Raw genomic sequence first — 21,852 nt, forward strand, 5'->3', positions numbered from 1 at the left:
GTGAACACGACGTAATCTACACAGAATTCGAAATGTATTACAACGTACCTCTGGAAAGCTACGTGATGTTAGAATCCACTGTCACTGCAATAAAGTAAAATAAAACAAAATAAAATAAAGAAGTGTAGGAGCCTCAAGAGGCTAACAGGCTTTTGCAAAGTTATTCTAGGGATTTTTACGGCTTGGCTCAGGGCGGCAGACACCAGCCTGAGACACAGCTGTGACATAGCCACGAACTTCAACTCGACTATATTCCGACTGGAGGGAAGTCAAAACTACTGTAATCATAATTTATTGAAGGCTTCGCTTTGTGCCAGATCCTGCGCCGACTGCTTTGCACCAACTGTCTCATTTGATCCTCACATCCAAAAGGCAGGTTACCGTTATTCTCCCCATTGTAAAGGTGAGGAGAGGAGGCGGAAGCAGAAAGATGGCAACCTGCCTGGAATTCACAGAAGGATTCTCTAGGTAATGACATGACTTTTGGACAAGACTTAAAGGTTTAACACATGACAGTGAAGACGCAGATCCCAGTATCACAGAACGTGAAAAACACTGAGTCCTGCCAAATGGATTAAAACGCTAATTATGGATCGTCACAATCTCTTGGCCTGTTTTTTCAGGTGAGGGAAAACGCAGTGTGAAAAACCGTTTGGGAACCTTGTATAGGCTCTCAGTGAACTGTAATTTTAATTTTCAACCTGGCAATAAAGCAGTAGACATCAAATTTCTCTTTCTTTCTGCTTTCTGAGGAATTAAGTGCTTTTGTAATTCAGCCACTGTGCATACCTTCCTTGATTTCCCCTCCTTTCCATATGCTCCTCCATGTATTTCACAAATGTACATGAATTCTGTGTTGTTTTTTATTAGTGTGATGGCAACAATCAGAAGATTTTTGAATATCATCTTACTTTGAAGTTTAGCCTGGAAGCCACCACTTCTCCCGTTGGTGTATGTATGGGAACATTTTCGCAAATAATTCCATGATCCACATCAATAACTTCTCCTATAAGTTAAGGAACGACTTAAGTTACAAAAGCTATCACACGTTATTCTTAACTACGTAAATAACTTAAAGTATAATGCAACATAGATAAATTCGTTATAAAGATAATTCACAGTAACAAATCAGAAAACCAAGTGAAATATAGATATCTATATCTAAAGAAAAGTTTAACGTAAATTTGGACGTTTTGACACATCTACTTGGAAAATCTTTCTCAGAAACATTACTTAACAATAACCTAATGTCAACATCATAATGAGAGCAAAGCTAAACTCTATCTGATATAACCCAGCCATACTCTTTACAACTACTTGTTTCTCTAAATTAACCTTTCTTACAGAAAAAACACGGTGCCCCAGAAAGGGAATTAAGACATTTATATATAATTTTTAAAAATATGATAACCAAATAAGTTTAAAAACATAGGATGATGAAGAACAATATGACATTAGTTCTAATTCTGTTATTTGATTTTTAAAAGCAAACAATTCATTCTGCCATATGTGCAGTTTCCAAAAATAATTCTAGAAATTTTGTTCTAAATAAAGGTAACAATTTTTTTTTAATGGTAATGTTAGTCACCACTCCTCACACTGCAATACTAAGTTTAGGAATAACTATTTAAATAAATAAATGTTGGTTTCTTTTATCTGTTAAAGACTAGCTTCTAAAAAACTTTAGTTCTGTTGATAAACACTTAAATACAGGAAAAATACAAAAAAATTTGAGTCTAATACCTTTGATTTCCAACGTATCACTGAGGGATAATTCTATGTTAGCTCCATTCTTGCTATGGTTTTCAGACTCTTGCATGACAGCAGTTCTCTTATAAATGCCTCTTTTCACTTCATCAAAGACCCAAAACATATTGTACACTCGAGCAGTATAGCCTGCTAATTCAGTGATCTAAAACCAACACAGAGAAATAAAATAGAGTTAATATACTCAAGACAGACTTAAAAAAATATGCAATCATATAAGCTTTTTGATTTAATATTAAAGATCCTATTTTATTATACATGAAAAATAAATAACATATCTGATAACTAAAACAAGTAACGGTAAAAAGTTTCTCAAGAGAGCAACATAGCAACGTGTCAATGTAAGTTTGATTGGGATTATAAAACACATAAAAAATTATTCATTCAAGTCACGGTTAAAAACAAAATGTAAAGATTTCAGAATATTAGTGAGACTTAAAAATCTTTGGTCAAGGGGCTGGCCCCACGGCCAAGTGGTTAAGTTTTCACGCTCCACTTCAGCGGCCCAGGGTTTTGCCGGTTTGGATCCTGGGTGCAGACCTAGCACCGCTCATCAAGTCGTGCTGAGGTAGCATCGCACATAGCAGAACCAGAAGGACCTACAACTAGAATATACACTGTGTACTGGGGGGCTTTGGAGAGAAGGGAAAAAAAAGATTGGCAGCAGATGTTGGCTCAGGTACCGATCTTAAAAAAAACAAATCTTTTGGGGCCAGCCCCGGGGCCGAGTGGTTAAGTTTGTACGCTCTGCTTCAGCGGCCTAGGGTTCACCAGTTGGAATCCTGGGCACAGACACGGCACTGCTCATGAAGCCATGCTGAGGCAGCGTTCCACATAGCACAACTAGAAGGACCCACAACTGAAAATACACAACTATGTACGGGGGGCTTTGGGCAGAAAAAGGAAAAAATAAAATCTTCATAAATAAATAAATCTTTAGTCAAATTTCTGATTTGACTCGTTCAAATGACAGATTTCATTTCCAGAAAATTAGAAATTTTGTGAAAAGCTTAAGTTCATTCAATGAAATTATGATCCTTTATTTTGATATCTTTTTTCAATTTAAAATAGGGTTTAAATAGAAGAAAAATACATATTTTTCTTATTAGAAATGAATGCTTCTGAGTCAAATTGATTGTCAAAATTCCTAAGCTTGGCAGAGAAAATATCCCTGCTAGAGGATACCAAAATTGGGAGTGAGCTCAATGTAAATCTTCAACTCCTTTTCAGTCCAAATTCCACAATTCAGCTTCTTTTCAAGCCAAACATGATTTATATGCCCAAAGAAAAACATTAAATATGACTGTTTTCTAGGTGAGATTAAAGATAAGATGAGATAAATCTCTGCTTTAGTCCATAAGGCTCAATAGAGTGGTACCTTGCTCCTATCCTGCCAGTGATCCAATTTAGGCTGAATCTCCTGCTGTTTTTCTATTAAAAGAACACCTTGTTGTCAGGGTACTGTGAAAGGTGACTCATCTCCTGTCAAGACCATCTTTCTCAGTGAAAAGGAAAGCACAAAAACCATTCCCTTACAGAAATGTTTACTAGGAAACTGGAACCAGTAAGCGAGGCAGGTCACTAGTAAATGTCTCTTAAACAATAAATTGTGGAATAATACAACAATGCTGACATTTGTGTAAGATTTTTGTGTGTGCAAAACAAGCAGTAAAAGAGTGCATATTACTGTCAAAAGCTTTCTACCGTGTTTCTACTGTGTGAGAGGTCTGTAGCTGGATTAGTATCGCATTTCTATATGTTAATGTTATAGCTATTTAAAGGGTAATTTCTCAAATGTTATCCACAAAAATCTCCTGAGTTCTCAAGCAGAGGAAAACAGAGCTAAGGATTAACAAAATATGGATTCAAAAGAAACCTGGCTAAATATATTTGCATAAAAAAATAAAAAGTCCAAAACCAAATGTAGAGGTCAATTAAAGAAAAGCAGGAGGCAAGGAGTTAGTAGACCAGGAGTCAGGGTGGAGCGGGCCAAGAGTGTCTGAAAAAACCTGAGAATGTGACTGTGGACAAATTACTTTGGGATATAAGACAGGGGGTTTGCCCTTGAACTCTAACTCTAAAAAGGACCCTTGCTCCCTCTGGAGCTAGCAGAGAATGCATGATGCTTTCATGTGCTGTCATAGCAGCAATAAGATTCTTTAGAAGTGAACATTCTGTGATTCAAAGCACAGTCAGCCAAAATAAAGCAAAATGCAATCAGTTTTTGTGTCGGAGACAATGTAGAAAAACTAATTGATATTCTTTCTGTGACTTAGATACCAAAGTATTTTAATGTGAGACGGCCAAAATTTTGATTTGTCATTTAATTTTAATAAGTAATTTATTAATCAAAAAACCTATCCTCAAAACTGTGTCTTCAGATTATCAAAATTACTATTTGAAAAATTTTTTAAAATTGAGTTGGTTTGGTACGTGGCCCTAAACAACTGGTTTTACTTTTATTTTTTTAACCCAATTCAAGAAATCAGTTGTTGAATGAGACTGAAAAGTTTTGTGGGTAAATCACAAACTTTGTAACTCTTTTATATGGCTTATTCGAGGCTTATTTAATAGGCAGCTAAATTTATAAAGATGCTCTGGCAATTTATATTGATACAAAAGCCACAAGAGTAATTAATAGTGAGAATGTCTGTCCATGGGAATATTATGTAACATCTGAACTGAATAAAATGATTTCCAGTCTTAACACTGTGATATTTGCAGGTCATTACCATTCTTTCAGCAAGTATTTATTGACCACGTACAACATTCCAAGCATTAAAATGGATATTAAGAATGTAAAGCTGAGTAAGACAGTTCCTGCTTTCCACTCAGGGCCTGGTGCAGGGGATAGTCAATTACAATGTGGTAAAGCACCAGGTGTACTGTGAACACAGAGAAGGTAGAGCCAGACTCTGCAACGAAGGCGGAAAGAAGGTGGAATCACAAGAGGGTTTTAGAGGTGGTTGGTGAGGCTTGACTTGTCAGGAAGGATGAGTAAAAGTTTGCAAGGTATATAAGTAATATTATTGGCTAACATTTAGTGACTGCTTAATATGTATTGTTTTAAACATTCTACATGTATTAACTCACAACAACCCTACAAAGTCAATGCTATCATTATCCTTATTTCACAGATGATGAAACAGACACAGACAGGTTAAGGAATTTGAGTAAGTTCATATAATTTGTAAATACTGGAGCAAGAATTTAAATTTAGGCACTCTGGCTCCAGAATCCACACCTAGGGGTGTGGGTTTTTTTTTTAATTAAAAACAAATACATCATACTATAGACAGAAAAAGAGGAGTTATAATTGAAAGTGTAAAAATTAAAGGTTATTAGCAGCAATATACTTGGGAGGGCTGCCTTACTCTTAGCAATGTTTGGTAGAGAAAAATGTTTCCAAAATACTAAGTATATCTTGTAATTTACATTTTGCTTGATTTTCATATATCTTATTTTAATCAAATTGATGATGAGAAATGCAAGTACCTCTTTGTATGAAGACATAATCCTTTCAATAGCATCAGCTCCAGAGGCCAATAAAGTTCGAGCAGTAGTAAAGGCTTCTGTCCGTTCACTAACCATAGCTTGTTTGGGGCCATCCTCTAGATCTAAAAGCAAACTACAAAACTATTGAGTTTTTTCAAGTAACTAAATGTTTTATTTTATACAGATGAAATTATGGCCAAAACAACCACATGTAAATTTTTCATTAGTACCAGCAATTTCTTAGAAATTTAATGAATTATTGAAAATACAATATTTGTACGAGATTTTATTTAAAGCTTTCTTTTGTTTCATTATTTTTTTAGAAGGAGACTTGGAACAAAAGTAAGTCTATAGGAATTATGACTATTTTCACTTAGCATTCTTTTAACTTTTTCCAAATTCAACTCCCTGCCCTTATTACAGCTAGGCAATCAAATACTATGGATTTGGTCAATAAAATACTACTAATAGGAATACAAGCAAATATTTCTAGTGTAGTTCCTTTAATAGAAATGCAAGTTAGCTGACCCTCATAATCCAGCCTCTGTCTACCTGTTTCAACCAACCCTCACTCTACAGTCTAGCGGCAGCCCAAACATGCAACACTCTATTTATCCTCTGCTATTTGCATACATGATTTCTTCTGACTTCAATATACTTCTCTTCCTTCTTTGTCTAGCTCTTTCTTCAAGAGTTAACTCTTTAGTAAAGGTTTCCCTGGAAACTTTTGCTGGCCTTTCCAATGGACTTTAAGTTTCTTAAGGGTCAAGAATGTGTGTTTTATTCTTTATTCCTAGTACTCAGCAGAGTCTCCAGCACATAGTACTCCTTAATGTGTATTGAATGGATGCATGGATGCACGGATGGGATGGATAGATGAATGAACATCCTAAATTACTGTCAATGCAGAATTACAGTTAAGAGGAGTCAGACTAGGTTTGAATCCAGGCTTTACTACTTATTGGCAGGTAGTAAGGTAAGTAGAACTTGCCACTTATCCTCTCCATGCCTATTTTCTCATTTGTAAATGAGGGAGACAATAATACTATCTCAAACAATTCTATCTCAAAGAGTTGTTTTAAGGTGAAATACAAATGAAGTGTTAGTCTAATCTATGGCCTATAATAAGTTCTCTAAATGTTAGCTGTTATTATTTTCTCTAGTTATTATCGCATATCTATTTAATTTAGTCTCATTCTTCAAAATTGTTCTCTCCAAGTCATTATTTTAATCTTTCCAACAATTTGAGTCTCTATCTGGCCCGTCTATAGATTATTTCCAAAGTTCTAAATTAAATGCTGAAAATTAATGAAGAAATTAGAGTGATATAGATAGTCATAGTCTAACTTTGATATTTATTGTTCTCTGACTTATCTCAGTGCAAAGGTTTTTTTTCTCCATATCAGTGCAAATATTTAACTTATGCCCTATTATGACTACCAGATAATTTCATATTTACTTGCTCACAGACAGCTCAGCTGGGTTTGAAAGAGATCCACGCATAATATAAGGTAAAATGCACTCAGCAGATATTTACTGAACACCTAGATATGCAAGAAATTAGGCAAGGTGCTATAGGACATGCAAGGATAAATGTGATTTTCAGACTCTTTCCTTAGGGAGCCTACAGTTTGGTAGGAGAGAGAAGATAAGTTCCCAAATAACTATGCAGGGCAGCCTATGAAGAGAGTTAATGGGAGGTGTTTAGAGGAGGCAAAGATCATTTCTTGCTGCAAGAGACAGGAAATGCTTCATGGAGGAGTAGACTGTGAGTGAGGCCTTGAAGACCACATATAATTTCAATAGATCATAAGTATAGTATAAGCAACAGGACAGAGAAGGGAAACTTCAAGCAATGCCAACTGAATGATAAACAGCTTGATCAAGTTACAGCATGGGTTGGTGTCAGGCACTGATTTCACCCGAGTATGAGAATCACCATGAGTTCATGGGGCCCTTTTACAATAGTCTAGGGGCCACCCGGTGGCCGAGTGGTTAAGTTCCTGAGCTCCACTTTGGCAGCCCAGGGTTTCGCTGGTTGGGATCCTGGGCGCGGACACGGCACCGCTCAGCAGGCCACGCTGAGGTGGTGTCCCACATAGCACAGCCAGAGTCACTCACAACTAGAATATACAACTATGTACTGGGGGGTTTTGTGGAGGAGAAGAAGAAGAAGGAAAAAAAGAAGATTGGCAACAGTTGTTAGCTCAGGTGCCAATCTTTAAAAAAAAAAAAAAGAGGACAAATAGTCCAATGTGGTTCCTCCTAGCCCTACTATTGTCACTGCTCTAGAGGACTCCTGTTAGCCCCCTTGAAGTGAGTGAGTTTCCCTGAGGAATGAAAAAAGAAAGGCTTTGAGTGCTGGTATAAGTGAGGAGTGAAAAATGTGATTGAATAAATAGACTGGAAACAGAATGTAGATATTCTTACATTTAAATGTGTGACAAAATTTAGATAGACACAAAAAAATTACCGAAAGATTCTCAGCAAGCTACCAAAATAGTGAATTGCTGAATCAGTTAAAGCACTAAGAATAGTTTTGGCTCATAGAGAATCTGGCTGGTGATCTAAAATAATCATGGGATTTTATGAATTTGGGTTAAAAGCGGTTTAAATAGTAGCTTTTACTGACAGTCTCTGTTAAGAAGTAAAAACACTAGCACAGATGAACTGGTGTTTGACATGGCATGGTACTTTCCACGTCGCTTTAGCAGATTAATGCCTATTGGGTTTTCTTCGTGCTTTTAGCAACAAAATTACAAATAGCTCTGGACAGATTTCATTTGACTTTTATTCTACGGATTGTTCTTTGGAAAGTACTGTGAGAGCAGTGCCAGTAGTATTTTGCCATGCTCACAACAGCCAACTGCATAGCCTCTGTGAGAAGGGTACATTCCTCAGTGTCAGAGATATAAATTCATGACCTAAAGCACTCACCTATTTTGTATCCCAGATCAACACATTTTATCTTCCTCACCAAATATTTTGAATACGTTGTCAAAAGTGCCTCACTTAAGGATTTAATATTTAACATTATATCTTCTCATTTTACTGCTATTTTCAGCTCTGCTAATAAAAGGATATATTGAAACACGGTCACATCTGTTGCTATTTCACTGAAAAGGTGAGAAAGGATTTAAAACTAAGGTTATGTAATACATTTGTGAAAACCCATAGAACTGTATAATACAAAGAGTGAATCCTAATGTAAACTATGGACTTCAGTTACTAATGTATAAATATTGGTTCATCAGTTATAACAAAGGTATCACATTAATACAAGATGTAAATAACAAGGGAAATTATGGGAGGAGGGGAAATTTGGGAACTGAACACTTTCTGCTCAATTTTTCTGTAAACCTAAAACTATTCTAAAGAAAATTGTCTATTAATTTTTTAAAAATTAAAAAAGCAGGCTACCCTTCTGTACTTTTTTCTTTGGACTTACAATCTGAGTTTATTTCTTGTCATTTATGTTTTATCTTTGCCACCTTGACAAATCTGAATCTTACCCTACCTCATACCATATATAAACATCAATTCTAACTGATGATCTTAATGTGAAATGAAAAACCAATAAATTTCTAGAAGATAAAATAGGAGAGGGCCGGCCCAGTGGTGCAGCGGTTAAGTTGGCACGTTCTGCTTCTCGATGGCCTGGGGTTCGCTGGCTCAGATCCCGGGTACAGACATGGCACCGCATGGCAAACGCCATGCTGTGGTAGGCGTCCCATGTATAAAGTAGAGGAAGGTGGGCATGGATGTTAGCTCAGGGCTAGTCTTCCTCAGAAAAAAAAAGAGGAGGATTGGCAGTAGTTAGCTCAGGGCTAATCTTCCTCAAAAAAAAAAAAAAAAAAAATAGGAGAATAACTCTATGACCTTGGGTGACACAAATATTTCTTAAACAGGACAAAAAAAGCACTAACAACAAAGAAAATGATTGATAAATTGAACTATATTAAAATTATGAACTTCTCTTAGACACTTAAGAGACTGAAAAGGCAAGAATAGAGTGGGAAAAGAGATTTGAGTGTGTGTGTGTGTGTGTGTGTATCTGACAAACTACTCATTACAGAATACACAAGAGCTTTACAAATGAACAAGCGAAAACCAGATAAGCCAGTTTAAAAATGAAGAAAAAACTTATCGGTACTTCATAAAAAAGGCTATCCAAGTAGCCAATAAACAAATGAAAAGTGCTTAACCTCCTCAGTCATCAGAGAAATGCAAATTAAGACTACAATGAAGCACGCTTATACACTCATAAGAATGCCTAAAAGGAAAAAGACTCACATCAAACATTGACAAAGATGTGGAGCAACTAAAACTCTCATACGTACTGCATGATACTATTTATATAAGGCTCAAAACCCAGCAAATACTAATGAATGATCGGTAAAATGCCTGCCTTTGCTGTGGCATGGGGGCAGGGGCAGGAGGAAGTGGGGATGGGGGTAGGAGGCTGAAGATGAGGATAAGACTGGGAAGGGGTTTCTGGGATGGGAGCTTCTAGGATGAAGGTAAGGTTCTGTTTCTTCTCAGTGGTGCTTACGTGTATGGGTTGACTTTGTGACAGTTCACTGAGTGGTACACTAATGATTGTGCCGTTGTGGGCATGTATGTTATACTTTAAAAATTATAGCTCCTGACACGAATAGCTAATTACAGCTAAAAAGTATGTCTTTGATATGTACTGATAATTACTGTGACAATAATTGGTCAACAAGAGAGTAGTCATATGTAAACTGACCCAAATACAAAATTATATTTCAACAATTTGGCATTTGAATATGAGACATACTCCTGCAGCAGGAGCTATGGAGATCATCTTGTTGGAAGTACATTTTAGGAATAAAATATCACCCATGTTATGAGGGTTATGGTAGAGTTCAGTTCCATTCCTAAGAGTGCTTTCAGTTGCTACTTCTGAGGTGCCACCTCACGTTAGCAGATCACCAACATGTGGACGCTACTGGCAGTGCTAGTGGCTTAGGTGCACTGTTCACTGCCTGTCAGGTGTCTGTGATAAGGTCCGGCAGAAGGGACCTATAAGTAGCTTTCCCTGGCCTTGCCCAGAACTGCTTTTGATATGAAGAGAAGAAAAGTGGCCTATAATATTAAAAAATTGAGATACAGCTCCCAGGTAACTATTTTCTTGACATAATTTCAGTCTTTCTCTTAATACAAAGCAAAGAAAGGGGTAATGTCCTCTAAGAAAATATAACAGAAACTATATATAATTAACTATTTCAATGCCTCTATTTCAAGCATTAGCTCCCACGATTGCTTGGTCTCAAACTAAGTTAAGTCCCTTATAGACTAAGTTCCAATATAGCTAAACGGAGGTAGCGTGATGAAGGTAAGAAAAGTAACACACTAGGAATCACATAATGTCTTCTATCCTTAGTGCTTCCACTAACCATCTGTGTGCCCTGAGGCAAATCTGGGGCTCCAGACTGGATGACCTCTAAGCTCCTCGTCTGAGTGAAAATGGCATGATTCCACATGCAATTTTGTAATGTGAACTTGAATATAAACATAATCCTGTCCTAACCATAAGATTTCACTTGAAGTTGTAGGTGGGTGGTATAACAAATCTACTACAAAACTATTTTTCTTTTCTCCTCCAAAAAAACTATGCAGGCTCTTCCTCCTATCTGCACTTTTACCTCTGACTTCCTAATCACTTTTAAATATCTTGCTCTCTTAACAACAATAATCGTGCCAGCAAATGTCTATTGAGCATTTTCGATGAAGCAGGCATTGTTCTAAGTTTTACACATGTACTCTTCTTTAATCCTCCTAACAACCCTGCTATAATTTCTCCCATTTCAGAAATGAGGAAATTGAAGCACAAGAAGGTTAAATGACTTGCCCATAGTCATAGCCTAGTAAGCAAAAGAGTAAGCATTTGAACCCAGGCAATCTGATGCCAGAGCCCACATGGTAAGAATAGAATAAATATTAACAATGATCCACCTAAATTCTTACTACTTGCTGAGAACTGTTTCAAAGCACATTAAATACATTATATACAATTTCATAATTCTGTAAGATATATATTACTATACCTATGGTTAAGAGAGGAAAACTGAGGCATATAAAGTTTATGCAAATTTCTCAAGGATGGATAACTACTAAATAGCTGAGTCAAGATCTGAACAGTGGCCTGCTTCTTTATTGTATTGTCTTTTTTTCCTCTATCCTACTTTTTCTCCCTTTTCTCTTTGCCATTCTTCTCTCATTCACCCACTTTTTCCACCTATTTTTGCTTTAAAATATACAGTATCATGTATTTAATTCATCTCTAACATAAGGGACAACTCAGGGCATAAGTGTAAATTAAGACTGAAGATTAGATTAGAATATATGATATGTAATTCCAAGACCTAAAGCCTCAAAGATATATCATTATTTAGAAAAAATAATTTTGTATGAGTAAAATGCTAACAATATTTTCATGTGTTAAATCATTGTAGGTCAAATGTCTTTAGTAAATACGCACAAACATTATAAGCGTATATATAGTAACATTAGAAATTACAGAAGATATTGAAGCACCTTCTCATAATAATGCTGTCATACGAATTTATTTTTTTCTTCTATGACATTCTTATACTGCTTCTCTTTGTATAAAATCCTCTTTTGAAAAGAAGCTTTAAGAATTACTTTATTTTACTTGCATCACTGTGATTATCATAATTTCAATGTGAAATTTTAATGTTGTTTCTTTAATTTAATATGATATTTTCAGGATTTATTTTTAAATATCTTATTACATCACCCATAGAAATAAGATTGTTAGATTCTTTGCATATACTGTTTACTTCTTACTGGTCTCTGTGGGGTTAATTTGTCACCATTAATAGCTGCATTTTCTCTGCTCTATGTTGAATACTCTGGGGTTTTGTAATAAGACCCGTGCTTCCAAGCACTAAGAGAACTACACCATGATCTTGTCATTGGTGTTGTCTCTATACGTTATATACGAACCTTTTAAAACATCCATATACTTAGACCCACTATGAATATCTGATAATTTTGTTGTGTCTTACTAAAACTAATCTCAAGACCATAAATTTTTGTGTCATTTTTTTCTCCAATACTTTTTTGAAAAAGCAATTTATTTTATCTTATAATGAAAGGATTATGTCTAAAAATACTATTACCAACAACACCTTATTCAATATAAACTTTTTAAATGATTTTTTGAAAAATAAAACTTTGAAAACATAAAAATAGATAAAATTCAGTTTCCCAGTGGTCTAAACACAGTATTAGACAGTTGAGTTGTGGAGTATATTTGGTATATCTACAGTCTTATCACATGGGATTGACAAATTCCAATTTACTAAAATGAACAATTTTAGGTTAAGAATGACTCAAATTTGACAAGTTTTTTTGTAATAATTGGTTAAAGCATTGAAGCACTGTTTCAAAATATTAAAGTATAGGGTAATTCTTTTACTTGTTTTTATTAGATGACTTCAAACAAATAACTTAATTCTTAATTCTACACCAAAAATAGCCGTAAAATAGTGTGAATTCTGTTACCTTATTCTCAGTGTTGCCTTTTGTTTCCTAGGTAATAATTGTCACTCTATATCAAGAACGTCAAGAGCATGCTCTGTACTTTATAAACATTATTCTGTTAAATCCTCCCAACAGTCCTCTGAAGTAGCCTTTCCAATTCTCCTTTTACAGATGAGGAAATGGAGGTTCAGAGTTTAATTAACATGACTGAGAGGATACAGGCAGGAAGAGGGAAAGCCAAGAGTTGAGCTAAGCTCTGTCTTACTACAAAGCCCATGCTTTTATTTAGTTACTTCAACACTAAGGCCAATTTTGACCAAGTGGTTTTTAAAGAGAAGGGGGAACGTTTTATTTTGGAGGAAGAGCAGAAAATGCTGCTAATTTAATTAACTCCCCTTTGTCTCTGCCCATTAAGACCCAAACTCCCATCTCAAGTATTACAGAACGTTTTAATATTGTTCTTGTTGTCCTTATCTTTCTTAGTTATCCCAAAGATGAAAAATGTTGGTAAAAACCACTGGGGTGGTGATAGCTAGAATTAGACAGGGGCAGCTTGACAACCCCTACCCCCACAATGCCACCAAATCATGCTACATAGGAGCTTTATCTATGTTACCTACAAGTAGAGGAGATCTCCTTCCATGGTGTGAAGCACTTCCTAAAACAATATTCCTAGTTGCCTAATGTAGTCAACCAACTCTTCAAATCACAAAACAGGGCAGATCCAGTTATAGAATATTTATAGACTAAATACATGGGATGTGCAGAACTGAAGTTTAAAACACATGGAGAGAACTTACACTGCTTTTCAAGATATTAATTTGAAATATCTCACAACTGGAAAGGACTTTTGAGCCACTTATCTCCTTTCACATTGCAGGTATTATTATTGGATGTTGCAAAGTCTGCCTTTGTTTCTGACCATTAATGACCACAGAAAAATGGCTACATATTCAGTTTCACTCACACAAAACCAGCAGTGACACCTTCAAGAGAAATAATCCTAAACATATATTGAAGATTAAGCATAAATGTCATTACCACCATCTGCAAAGCCAGTTGCAGTGATAATAGGTACAGCCACCATAATCAGTCCACTGCTGCTCCAAACATACTTCATCAAGAACTGCTCTATCATGATGCACCACAAACGTTTGGATAAAATGAGGTTCATCTGATCGGCTAAAGCTTTGTAACTTTTCTGGAGTTGCTTCATTTCCACCTATAGAGGGAAAAAGAGGCAAGAACCCAGCATGAGTTACAAAAGTAAATACTGTATGTCTGAAGGCTTTCTTTAAAGATAGGTACACATTATTTTGTTTTACTTAGTATAGTATGATCTATGATTCTAACAACTAAAAAATACAGATTAATATAAGAATGAGTCATTATTGTTTAATTTGGTCACACCTATATTATTGAAAAAAACCCATGATACTTAGTAAATATAAAGTACATGTCAGTGATTTATAATTTTTATTTCAAAATTACATGCATGAGGTTAAAATTAAACGATATTCTATAAGACATGAGTAAACAATGTTAGAACTTTATCCTTCTTGATCACACCAAAAATATTTGAAAATAAACACATGACACACATATGTGTAATTAGATTCCATTTTCGAACTAACTCAATTTGCTGGATTTTGTCTTAAATGCCGGAAGCCTACAGCATGGTATAATTTAAATCACTGAGTTCAATGATTCAAGAAGAATCACAAGTCAATATGACTAATACAACATATAAGGACAATTTTCAAGGGGGAGTAGAAGTCCTAAATTTGCTTTAAATTTTCTTCTTCAGATTCCTACTACTGTAAACGTTTGTCTTGATAACTAATGATGCTTCAAAAAGTAAATAATTCTGCTTGGGAATTAAAATACCATTTCAACTTAAGAATACCTGAATATTTCATTTGTACTAAGTCATTTGTATTAAGATTTCAGATGCATCACCTTAAAAAATTTGGTCGTATTTAATATTCTGAGGTTACTTCAATGCTCTGGAAGTTTATGTAATTAGGCTAACTATTTTAGGGATCTGCTTAATGTCGAAAATCTTTAGTATTCAGAAATAACGTTCTGAAATTCCTTTTCTCCTCCTCATTTCTTCTCTAATCTTAGCTTTTCTCTCAAAGCCAGACAAAATTTCATTTCACTGCCTCTTTTTATTTGTGTCAAACATGGTGCTGAACATTAACTAAGAGTTGGAAATGCCATTTGTGAGACACACTCTCCTGCACTTCTTAGGACTGAGGACCCTCCATTGCTGACCAGGCATGCAAAATTGTTAAACTTGTCTTTCATGTAAAAGGACAGGGTCTTTTTTCCTCTTAAAAACAAAGGGCCCTCAATAGTAACACCAAGAGAATACCATCCTAAATTTTCCATCTCAATGGACATGTGTTTACTCAGTTTCCAAACACATTTTCTTCTAATGTTCTACAACCAATTAGGATTTAAGTTTTAAGAAAATGCTTCAGAGATAATTCTGAGCATGTTTGGGTAACTGAGGCTAAGTAGACTGAGTGCTGAAAATTTTATTCTCATGAAACTTTAGAAAAGTTTGCACTCTATAATTCTTTAACAACTTGTGAGTAAAAAGGGTAAGGAAGCATACATTCTAGTACAGGTTTAGATGTCATCGGAGTCTAAAACGCTAAAGAAGTGGGTCCATCAACAGTACAACAGATGGTATCTAGCACTGCAGTGGCAGCTCGAACAGTCTCACATTTCACCCATCATCTTAATTTCTATCTTACCTTATGTCCTCTGTAAAAGGCAATTTCTTCAACCTTGGCTATAATTCTGGAGTGCACATACTGCAAACAGCCTTTTCTATGAGCTTCTTCAGCCACCAATTTACCAAATTTGGGAGAGCAGGCTTTCAACACTGTAGCAGTGGCATATACCACAAGCCCTGCTAATAGGGTGGGCCCAATTGGGCTAGCTCCTCTGGATGTAGCAGTCTGGATGAGCGTATAGGAGGTCAGGATTACATCTAAAATAGGTTTGGTCAGATTAGAATACAAGTGAGCCACAGATTGGGAGAACATCATAATATCCTCAGTAAGAGACTGGTCAGGGTTTGCCAGCCTCCCATCCATATTGATCACCTTATAATAAGTCTGATTTGTAAAATAGGTTTCACAGGCATGGTCTACTAGGCGAGTTCTGAAGGCCAAAGCCAGTTTGCACTCCAGGTGCCTTATCGCACTGTTCACAGAGGCAGCAGGGATGGCAATCATAAGCCACTTGAGTAATTTGATGATGAAAGCCAGTTTGCACTCCAGGTACCTTATCGCACTGTTCACAGAGGCAGCAGGGATGGCAATCATAAGCCACTTGAGTAATTTGATGATGAAAGCCAGTTTGCACTCCAGGTACCTTATCGCACTGTTCACAGAGGCAGCAGGGATGGCAATCATAAGCCACTTGAGTAATTTGATGATGAAAGCCAGTTTGCACTCCAGGTACCTTATCGCACTGTTCACAGAGGCAGCAGGGATGGCAATCATAAGCCACTTGAGTAATTTGATGATGAAAGCCAGTTTGCACTCCAGGTACCTTATCGCACTGTTCACAGAGGCAGCAGGGATGGCAATCATAAGCCACTTGATTAATATGATGATGAAAGCCCGAGGCTTCTTTTCCACAATGCTTTTCACGATTTGTCCATCCAGACCAGCCACATAGATAGACAGAAATGTTCTCGAGATCAGAGCCACCGAGTGGAGGCAGAGCCACCCTGTTTCAGTGGTCACAAGTTTTGGAAAGAGAATTTTCCGAAGTTCTAGTAGCTGTTTGAAAAAATCTGCATTCACTCCAGGCGAAGAATTTTTACAAGTGGTCTCGGTGCAATGCAGTATTTCTCTGTTCTCTGCAGTCGGGTAAGCTGCTTCTTTTCTCTTCCTGTGGCCAGATTGCTTTAAACGCCTGCTAATGATGGGATAGAGGGTTTTCAGAGCATATGCCGCAGCCACCAGGCAGGCAGCCCTTTTAGCAGCGCTAGATCTGGTCCATTTCATTAGATCAGCTGCTGCATTTAGCATATGTGTCATTTTCCCAATTACCCAAACCGGCTTCAAAAAGAATTGGTTTTAAAAGATCATGATCCACCAGAATCCCCAGCAAATGTTTCAGAAAGTCCTACAGGGTTCCATAGTCCGCAGCATTTCTTCTCTTCTTTTCTTAAATTTTGCTTTTGTTTTTTTCAATTTTGTTCTGCTGTGACAGGTGCAGCGGAGCTCAGACTCCACTGCACCTACTGAGGATGATTCCCTCAGAAGCTCAAGCTGCACTAAGCCGCCCCAAGCTCCTCCCTCACAGGCCCCTCATTGGCTGTGAGGATGGTGGGACCTTGGAATCCTCGCCGCTTCCCTTTGAACCTTGAAAATGAGGAGAAAGCAAAGCGAATTACATCCTTAGGCAGGAGTCCAAAGAGTTAAATGTCTATTTTGGGAAAGGTCGAATCAGGGCAGCTGCGGGCGACAAAACCTGCCCCAGCTACTGAGCATGCTCAGCGTCACTTAGAAACGCACAGAAGTTTCAGAATATACATCACTCCTCTAAGGTTTTAGTAGATACCACAAGGGGAAGAGCAGAAAGAAAAGGAAATTTCCAAGCGCTATAAAACGAGATGAGGCAGAAGGAGCTAGGGAGATGAGGGAGGAGGGGCAAGAGGACCAACATGAAATGAATGTGAAAAGGATATGGAATGAATGTGAAAGGGTATGGACTGAATCTGAAAGGGAGAGAGAGGAAAGAGACAAGCGGGAGGGACACTGGAGAAAGCAAACTATCAAATACTTAGATCTGTTTTTCAGTCCCATTTTATTTTATTTTTTCTGCCTGTGTTTCTCATGAAGTCCCAGAATCTATCAGACAAGTCGTAATTGAGGGCATATTTTGTAAATAAATAGGAGAGAAGTCTTCTGCATTATAGAAAATAGTTCTTTGCTATATCTCCATCTCTATGTTTACTTGTCCTTACAATAAAAATCTTCCAGCCCCACAACTGCTATTTTTAGCAATGGAGATCTGATGCACTGGTATTTATTTACAAGGTGACTATTGAATAAAAAAGAGCAGTGTTTCACTTCTACCACCCTCTTGCGTCCTTTAGATAGTTGTTACTTGGAGGTGTGTGACTTTATAACCTAAAGTTAACCATTTGGGAATCCAACTGGAGTTAGATGGTGGAAATAGCTTCTCTGGGACCTTTTTTGAGAGTTCTTTGTCTTTTGCAAACTTTTGTTTTGCTTGTTTTGTTTAGGCTTAGAGATAATCTATTGGCTACTTCCCACTTTGGTTATTTGATTCAAACAAAGAGTGTTAAAAAAATTTTCCCTACATCCCTAATAGAGGACTTAAACTGCTAAACAGTCAAGCAAAATTCTGCATACTTTTAAATATGTAAAATGTTTAGGTAAGGATGAGTGTGTTTTCGAATATGCAAAAGCATTTTTGCTTCCCCACACCCACCACCCCCCACAACATACATACACATTTCTAGTCAACTGGAAGCCTGGGAAGATATGCATTAAATTAGAACAGAGGTTGGCAAATTATAACCCAACCAGTGGGCCAAATTTGGCCTGCCACCTATTTTTTTATGGCCCTTGAGATAAGAACAGTTTTTACATTTTAAAATGGTTGAAAACACATCACAAGAATAATAATATTTTGTGGTGCATGAAAATTACATGAAATTTTTATTTCAGTGTCCATAAATAAAGTTTTATTGGAACACAGCCACACCCATTTATTTATTTACTTATTTTCTATGGCTTGCAAGCCACAGAGCCAGAGCTGGATAGATGAAACAGAGCCTAAAATATTCACTATCTGGCCCTCTTCAGAAGAAGTTTGCCAACCCTTGTGCTAGAATATAAAACCTGTTTCAGTGTTGAATGATCTTCATTATTCAGTTTACTGTGAATAAAGAACTATTCTCCTTTTCATAAGTAACAATAGCCTTAAACTTTTAAAACTCCTTTCCCATGTACCTATATGAATTTCAAGAATCATCACAGGTCTCTTTTCATTTGTTTGCATTCAATTCAGCAGACTGACTAATACATGAGTGGCAAATTCATGCAAATTTCTTTTATAGCTGACCATATTAGCAGCACAATCTATCATTCATTCCATTGAGACTTTCTAAGTCTGTATGTAGAGATCATAGTGTTATAGTGGTTATTTTCAAAATCTTTTATTCCTAATCTCACGTTTCTCACGTGTCAAAGTAAGGATCTCTTACCCTTATAAACTTTAATTCTTTATGTCACATCTCCTGACTGTGATAAGACAGGTGGAGGGCCAGGGTAAACTTAGCTGGGGGTGATAGGAGGATGTTCAGCCAGGCAGAACACTTACACAGAGGGTTACGCCGGTCAGCAAGCAGCTGGCAGTCGAGGCAAGTGGCCTGCATCACTGGCATAGGACAGCCACATCAGGGGAGGAGCAGGGCAGTGGGAAATCTAGAAGCAAAGAAGGTTAGAGATCAAATCAGGCCTGCACTTAGTTGTAGGTAGGTCAGTTTATCAACTGATAATGAAGCTAGGGTATAGGAACAAGCTTTTATTGGCTTGAGTGAAAGACTTGTTAGAATGAGGAAAATAATCAAGATAGAAAGACAGAAATTTGGTTACCGGAATTGTGGTGCAGGGAAGGTTGGAGGCCAGTTACTAGAACTGGGGAAAAGGTTAATGTGAGATTTGACCTAATGATGAGCCACTTAAGTACAGATGTAACTATCACCATTTTAATTCCACTCCCACCCTTCACTCTACCCTACCCCCAAGAGTCAGGGTTGGTCCTAGCATCTGAGACCAAGCTCAAGACTTCAGGGAAGGCAGAGGAAGAATTCAAGATGATAGGAAAACAGATACATAATTCCAGTTGGAAATATATGGTATTTAAGTAAGAAACTAAGAATGTCAAGATACTTCTTTCATTTTTTATATTGCCATGCAATTAAAGCAGAAAGAATGCTAATTTAGTTTGAATTTCAAACTAGGTGAGAAAAAAAGAGTGAAAAAAAGTCACTTGTTACTATAGTAAACATAATTCAGCCTAATTTCCACTCAATCTTCTCAACTTTACATGTGTTTACATGGGAAAGCATTAAAATTTTTCTTAAGAGAGGAGAAATAATCTTAAAAAAAGATCTTGAAAATGAATGAAAGTTAAAAAATAAGCAATAATTATCAAATTACTCTGTTCTCAAGTGTGATACTCTCAATGTCAGTGTCACAGTGGACATTACCAACAACCATGGAAGAGCAGGATTAAATAGACTTTATATATATATTAGAGACTATATATATACACATATATTAGGAAAACTACATGCTTTCTAAACAGTAAAACATCAGAAATAAATTTTTATAATAAAGAGACCTACATATATAAGTATATGAATAAAAATGTATAATGTAGATAATATGTATTATGTGTTTAGATAGTAAATCACCAGAGAGTAAATAATTTTTAGCAGTAAAGACAAATTAAGGTTTAAGATTTGGGATGCATTTCCTTCTCAGCAAATGCTAAGTAGTATTTTATCTGTGCTGTATTCCTTTCTTGAACTGTTTCCTGACCCGAGATTACCTAATTGCCCTACTGGCCCTAAAATAGCACAGCATTTGACTCATTATCTACCAGTCATGCTAGCCTTATTCATGTGAGCCACAAACACAATGAAGATGAGATCTTAGGTCAATATTTCATCTGTTACAAATAACCACCTAATAACTGGTTCATAATGAAATGTCTTTTGCTGTGAAGGAAAACCCAGCAAATATCTTGTCTGAGGATGTATCTCATAGATTAATCTTTCCTTAGCCTAATTGACCACTTCCACTGCCTCTCTGTGACTGGAAGGAAAGCAGTGACTCTAGTCAGAGAGAAGACACGGTTCTATCCAGCTCCCACTTCTTGACTCTTCTCAACAGATTGGTCAACCTGTCCTTTATGTCTCTACCTATAGAATATATTTTAAAAGGTCAGTCAATCCTCTATAAAATTATTTTCCCCTTCTAGTTAATTTAGTTAATTTGTACCTGTTTCAAAATGTTGAAAGTAGGAAAGGCTAACGCACTGGGCCATTGCTTCTGACTCGACTGTATGGTTTAGTTACTGAAAAACGATGAGCTACTCCATGACGAAGACTAATTTGTTCTGAAATGCTATACTCACTTGGTTTAATTCAAACCAATGATAGATATACTTTGGTGAATTTTTGTGACAAAAATCAGTATTTCTATGATTAAACGATGTCTACCAGGGCACATAATCCTATTTTAGGCAACTATATTTTAGGCACTATTTCCCAATGAGTTAACAGAAAATGTATCATATTTGAAAATGAGAGGTTGCCCAGATTAAAAATCTGGAAAACAATCATGACAATTGGGGAAAAAAAACCATTTTGTGCATTTGTTTGGTACAGGAGATTTCTAGTTTCTAACCAAAATATCATAGAACAGTGTGTAAGATAAACATTTTGTGAGGATATACAAACATAACACAGAAACGATCACTAAAATCCAACTTTCGTTTTGAGATTTTTTTCGGTAAGGTGTTTAAAGTCTTTGGGTCTTTACAGCTAAACCCAGTTTTGATCAAGCTCTCTAAGAAACCCACAAAATGGTAAGTTACTACAGCGCAATATTTCTAATAAACAACTGTGTACTGAATATTGAAACTGCACGTGAAAGATATTTAAAGGATTTGGATGTGGAGTGATGTGGGAATGGAAACATCATCTTGAGGATTACGGATCCATATCTTTGTTCTTGCCTTCTTTTTCTCCCCTCAGTCTGTTCTTTGACCTAAAAAGAAAAAGGCTGAGACCTACACCAAAGTAAATAAAACTATGGTGGGGGTGGTTTGAAACACTAACCCTGCGGCCACAGCCCGACACTTGATTTCTTGAGGGTTCCTTCGCCCGACCGGTTGAAACTGCTGTGTTCTTCCTCCTTCGGACGCGCTGCTTTCCCACGGCGTCCCCTGCGGCCCTATCAGGACAGCGTCGCCGCAGAAACCGCA

At 36.6% G+C, this 21,852-nt stretch overlaps 1 protein-coding gene across 5 annotated transcripts; it reads right to left on the minus strand.

Annotated features, from left to right (window-relative positions):
• Window positions 1-911: 911 nt before the first annotated feature.
• Window positions 912-21,851, minus strand: LOC138922120 (ATP-binding cassette sub-family D member 2-like). Of its 5 annotated transcripts, none has more exons than XR_011435203.1 (7): window positions 21,707-21,851; window positions 19,177-19,280; window positions 15,561-17,186; window positions 13,837-14,017; window positions 5,263-5,395; window positions 1,744-1,912; window positions 912-1,006 (listed from the first exon to the last, which is right to left on the minus strand). XR_011435203.1 is itself a non-coding variant. In XM_070258940.1 (5 exons), exons 3-5 carry the CDS (start codon window positions 16,857-16,859, stop codon window positions 1,905-1,907), a joined length of 1,488 nt encoding a protein of 495 aa, XP_070115041.1. In that variant the 5' UTR covers window positions 16,860-17,186; window positions 19,177-19,280; window positions 21,707-21,851; the 3' UTR covers window positions 1,773-1,904. The 5 variants fall into 5 exon arrangements, 2 of the variants coding, with proteins under 2 accessions (XP_070115041.1, XP_070115042.1); XR_011435204.1 differs by having other exon boundaries at window positions 19,061-19,280; window positions 21,707-21,845; XR_011435202.1 differs by lacking the exons at window positions 912-1,006; window positions 1,744-1,912 and adding an exon at window positions 8,200-8,328 and having other exon boundaries at window positions 5,263-5,384.
• Window position 21,852: the final 1 nt, after the last annotated feature.

The sequence above is a fragment of the Equus caballus genome, unplaced genomic scaffold (genome assembly GCF_041296265.1).
Source record: "Equus caballus isolate H_3958 breed thoroughbred unplaced genomic scaffold, TB-T2T haplotype2-0000451, whole genome shotgun sequence".
NCBI lineage: Eukaryota > Metazoa > Chordata > Mammalia > Perissodactyla > Equidae > Equus > Equus caballus.

Coding starts and splice junctions, on each gene's coding strand:
- LOC138922120 (XM_070258940.1), bottom strand. CDS start 16,859: ATGACACATATGCTAAATGCAGCAGCTGATCTAATGAAATGGACCAGA. Junction 14,018..15,560: donor CCTTTTACAGAGGACATAAG/GTAAGATAGAAA, acceptor TTCCCTCTATAG/GTGGAAATGAAGCAACTCCA.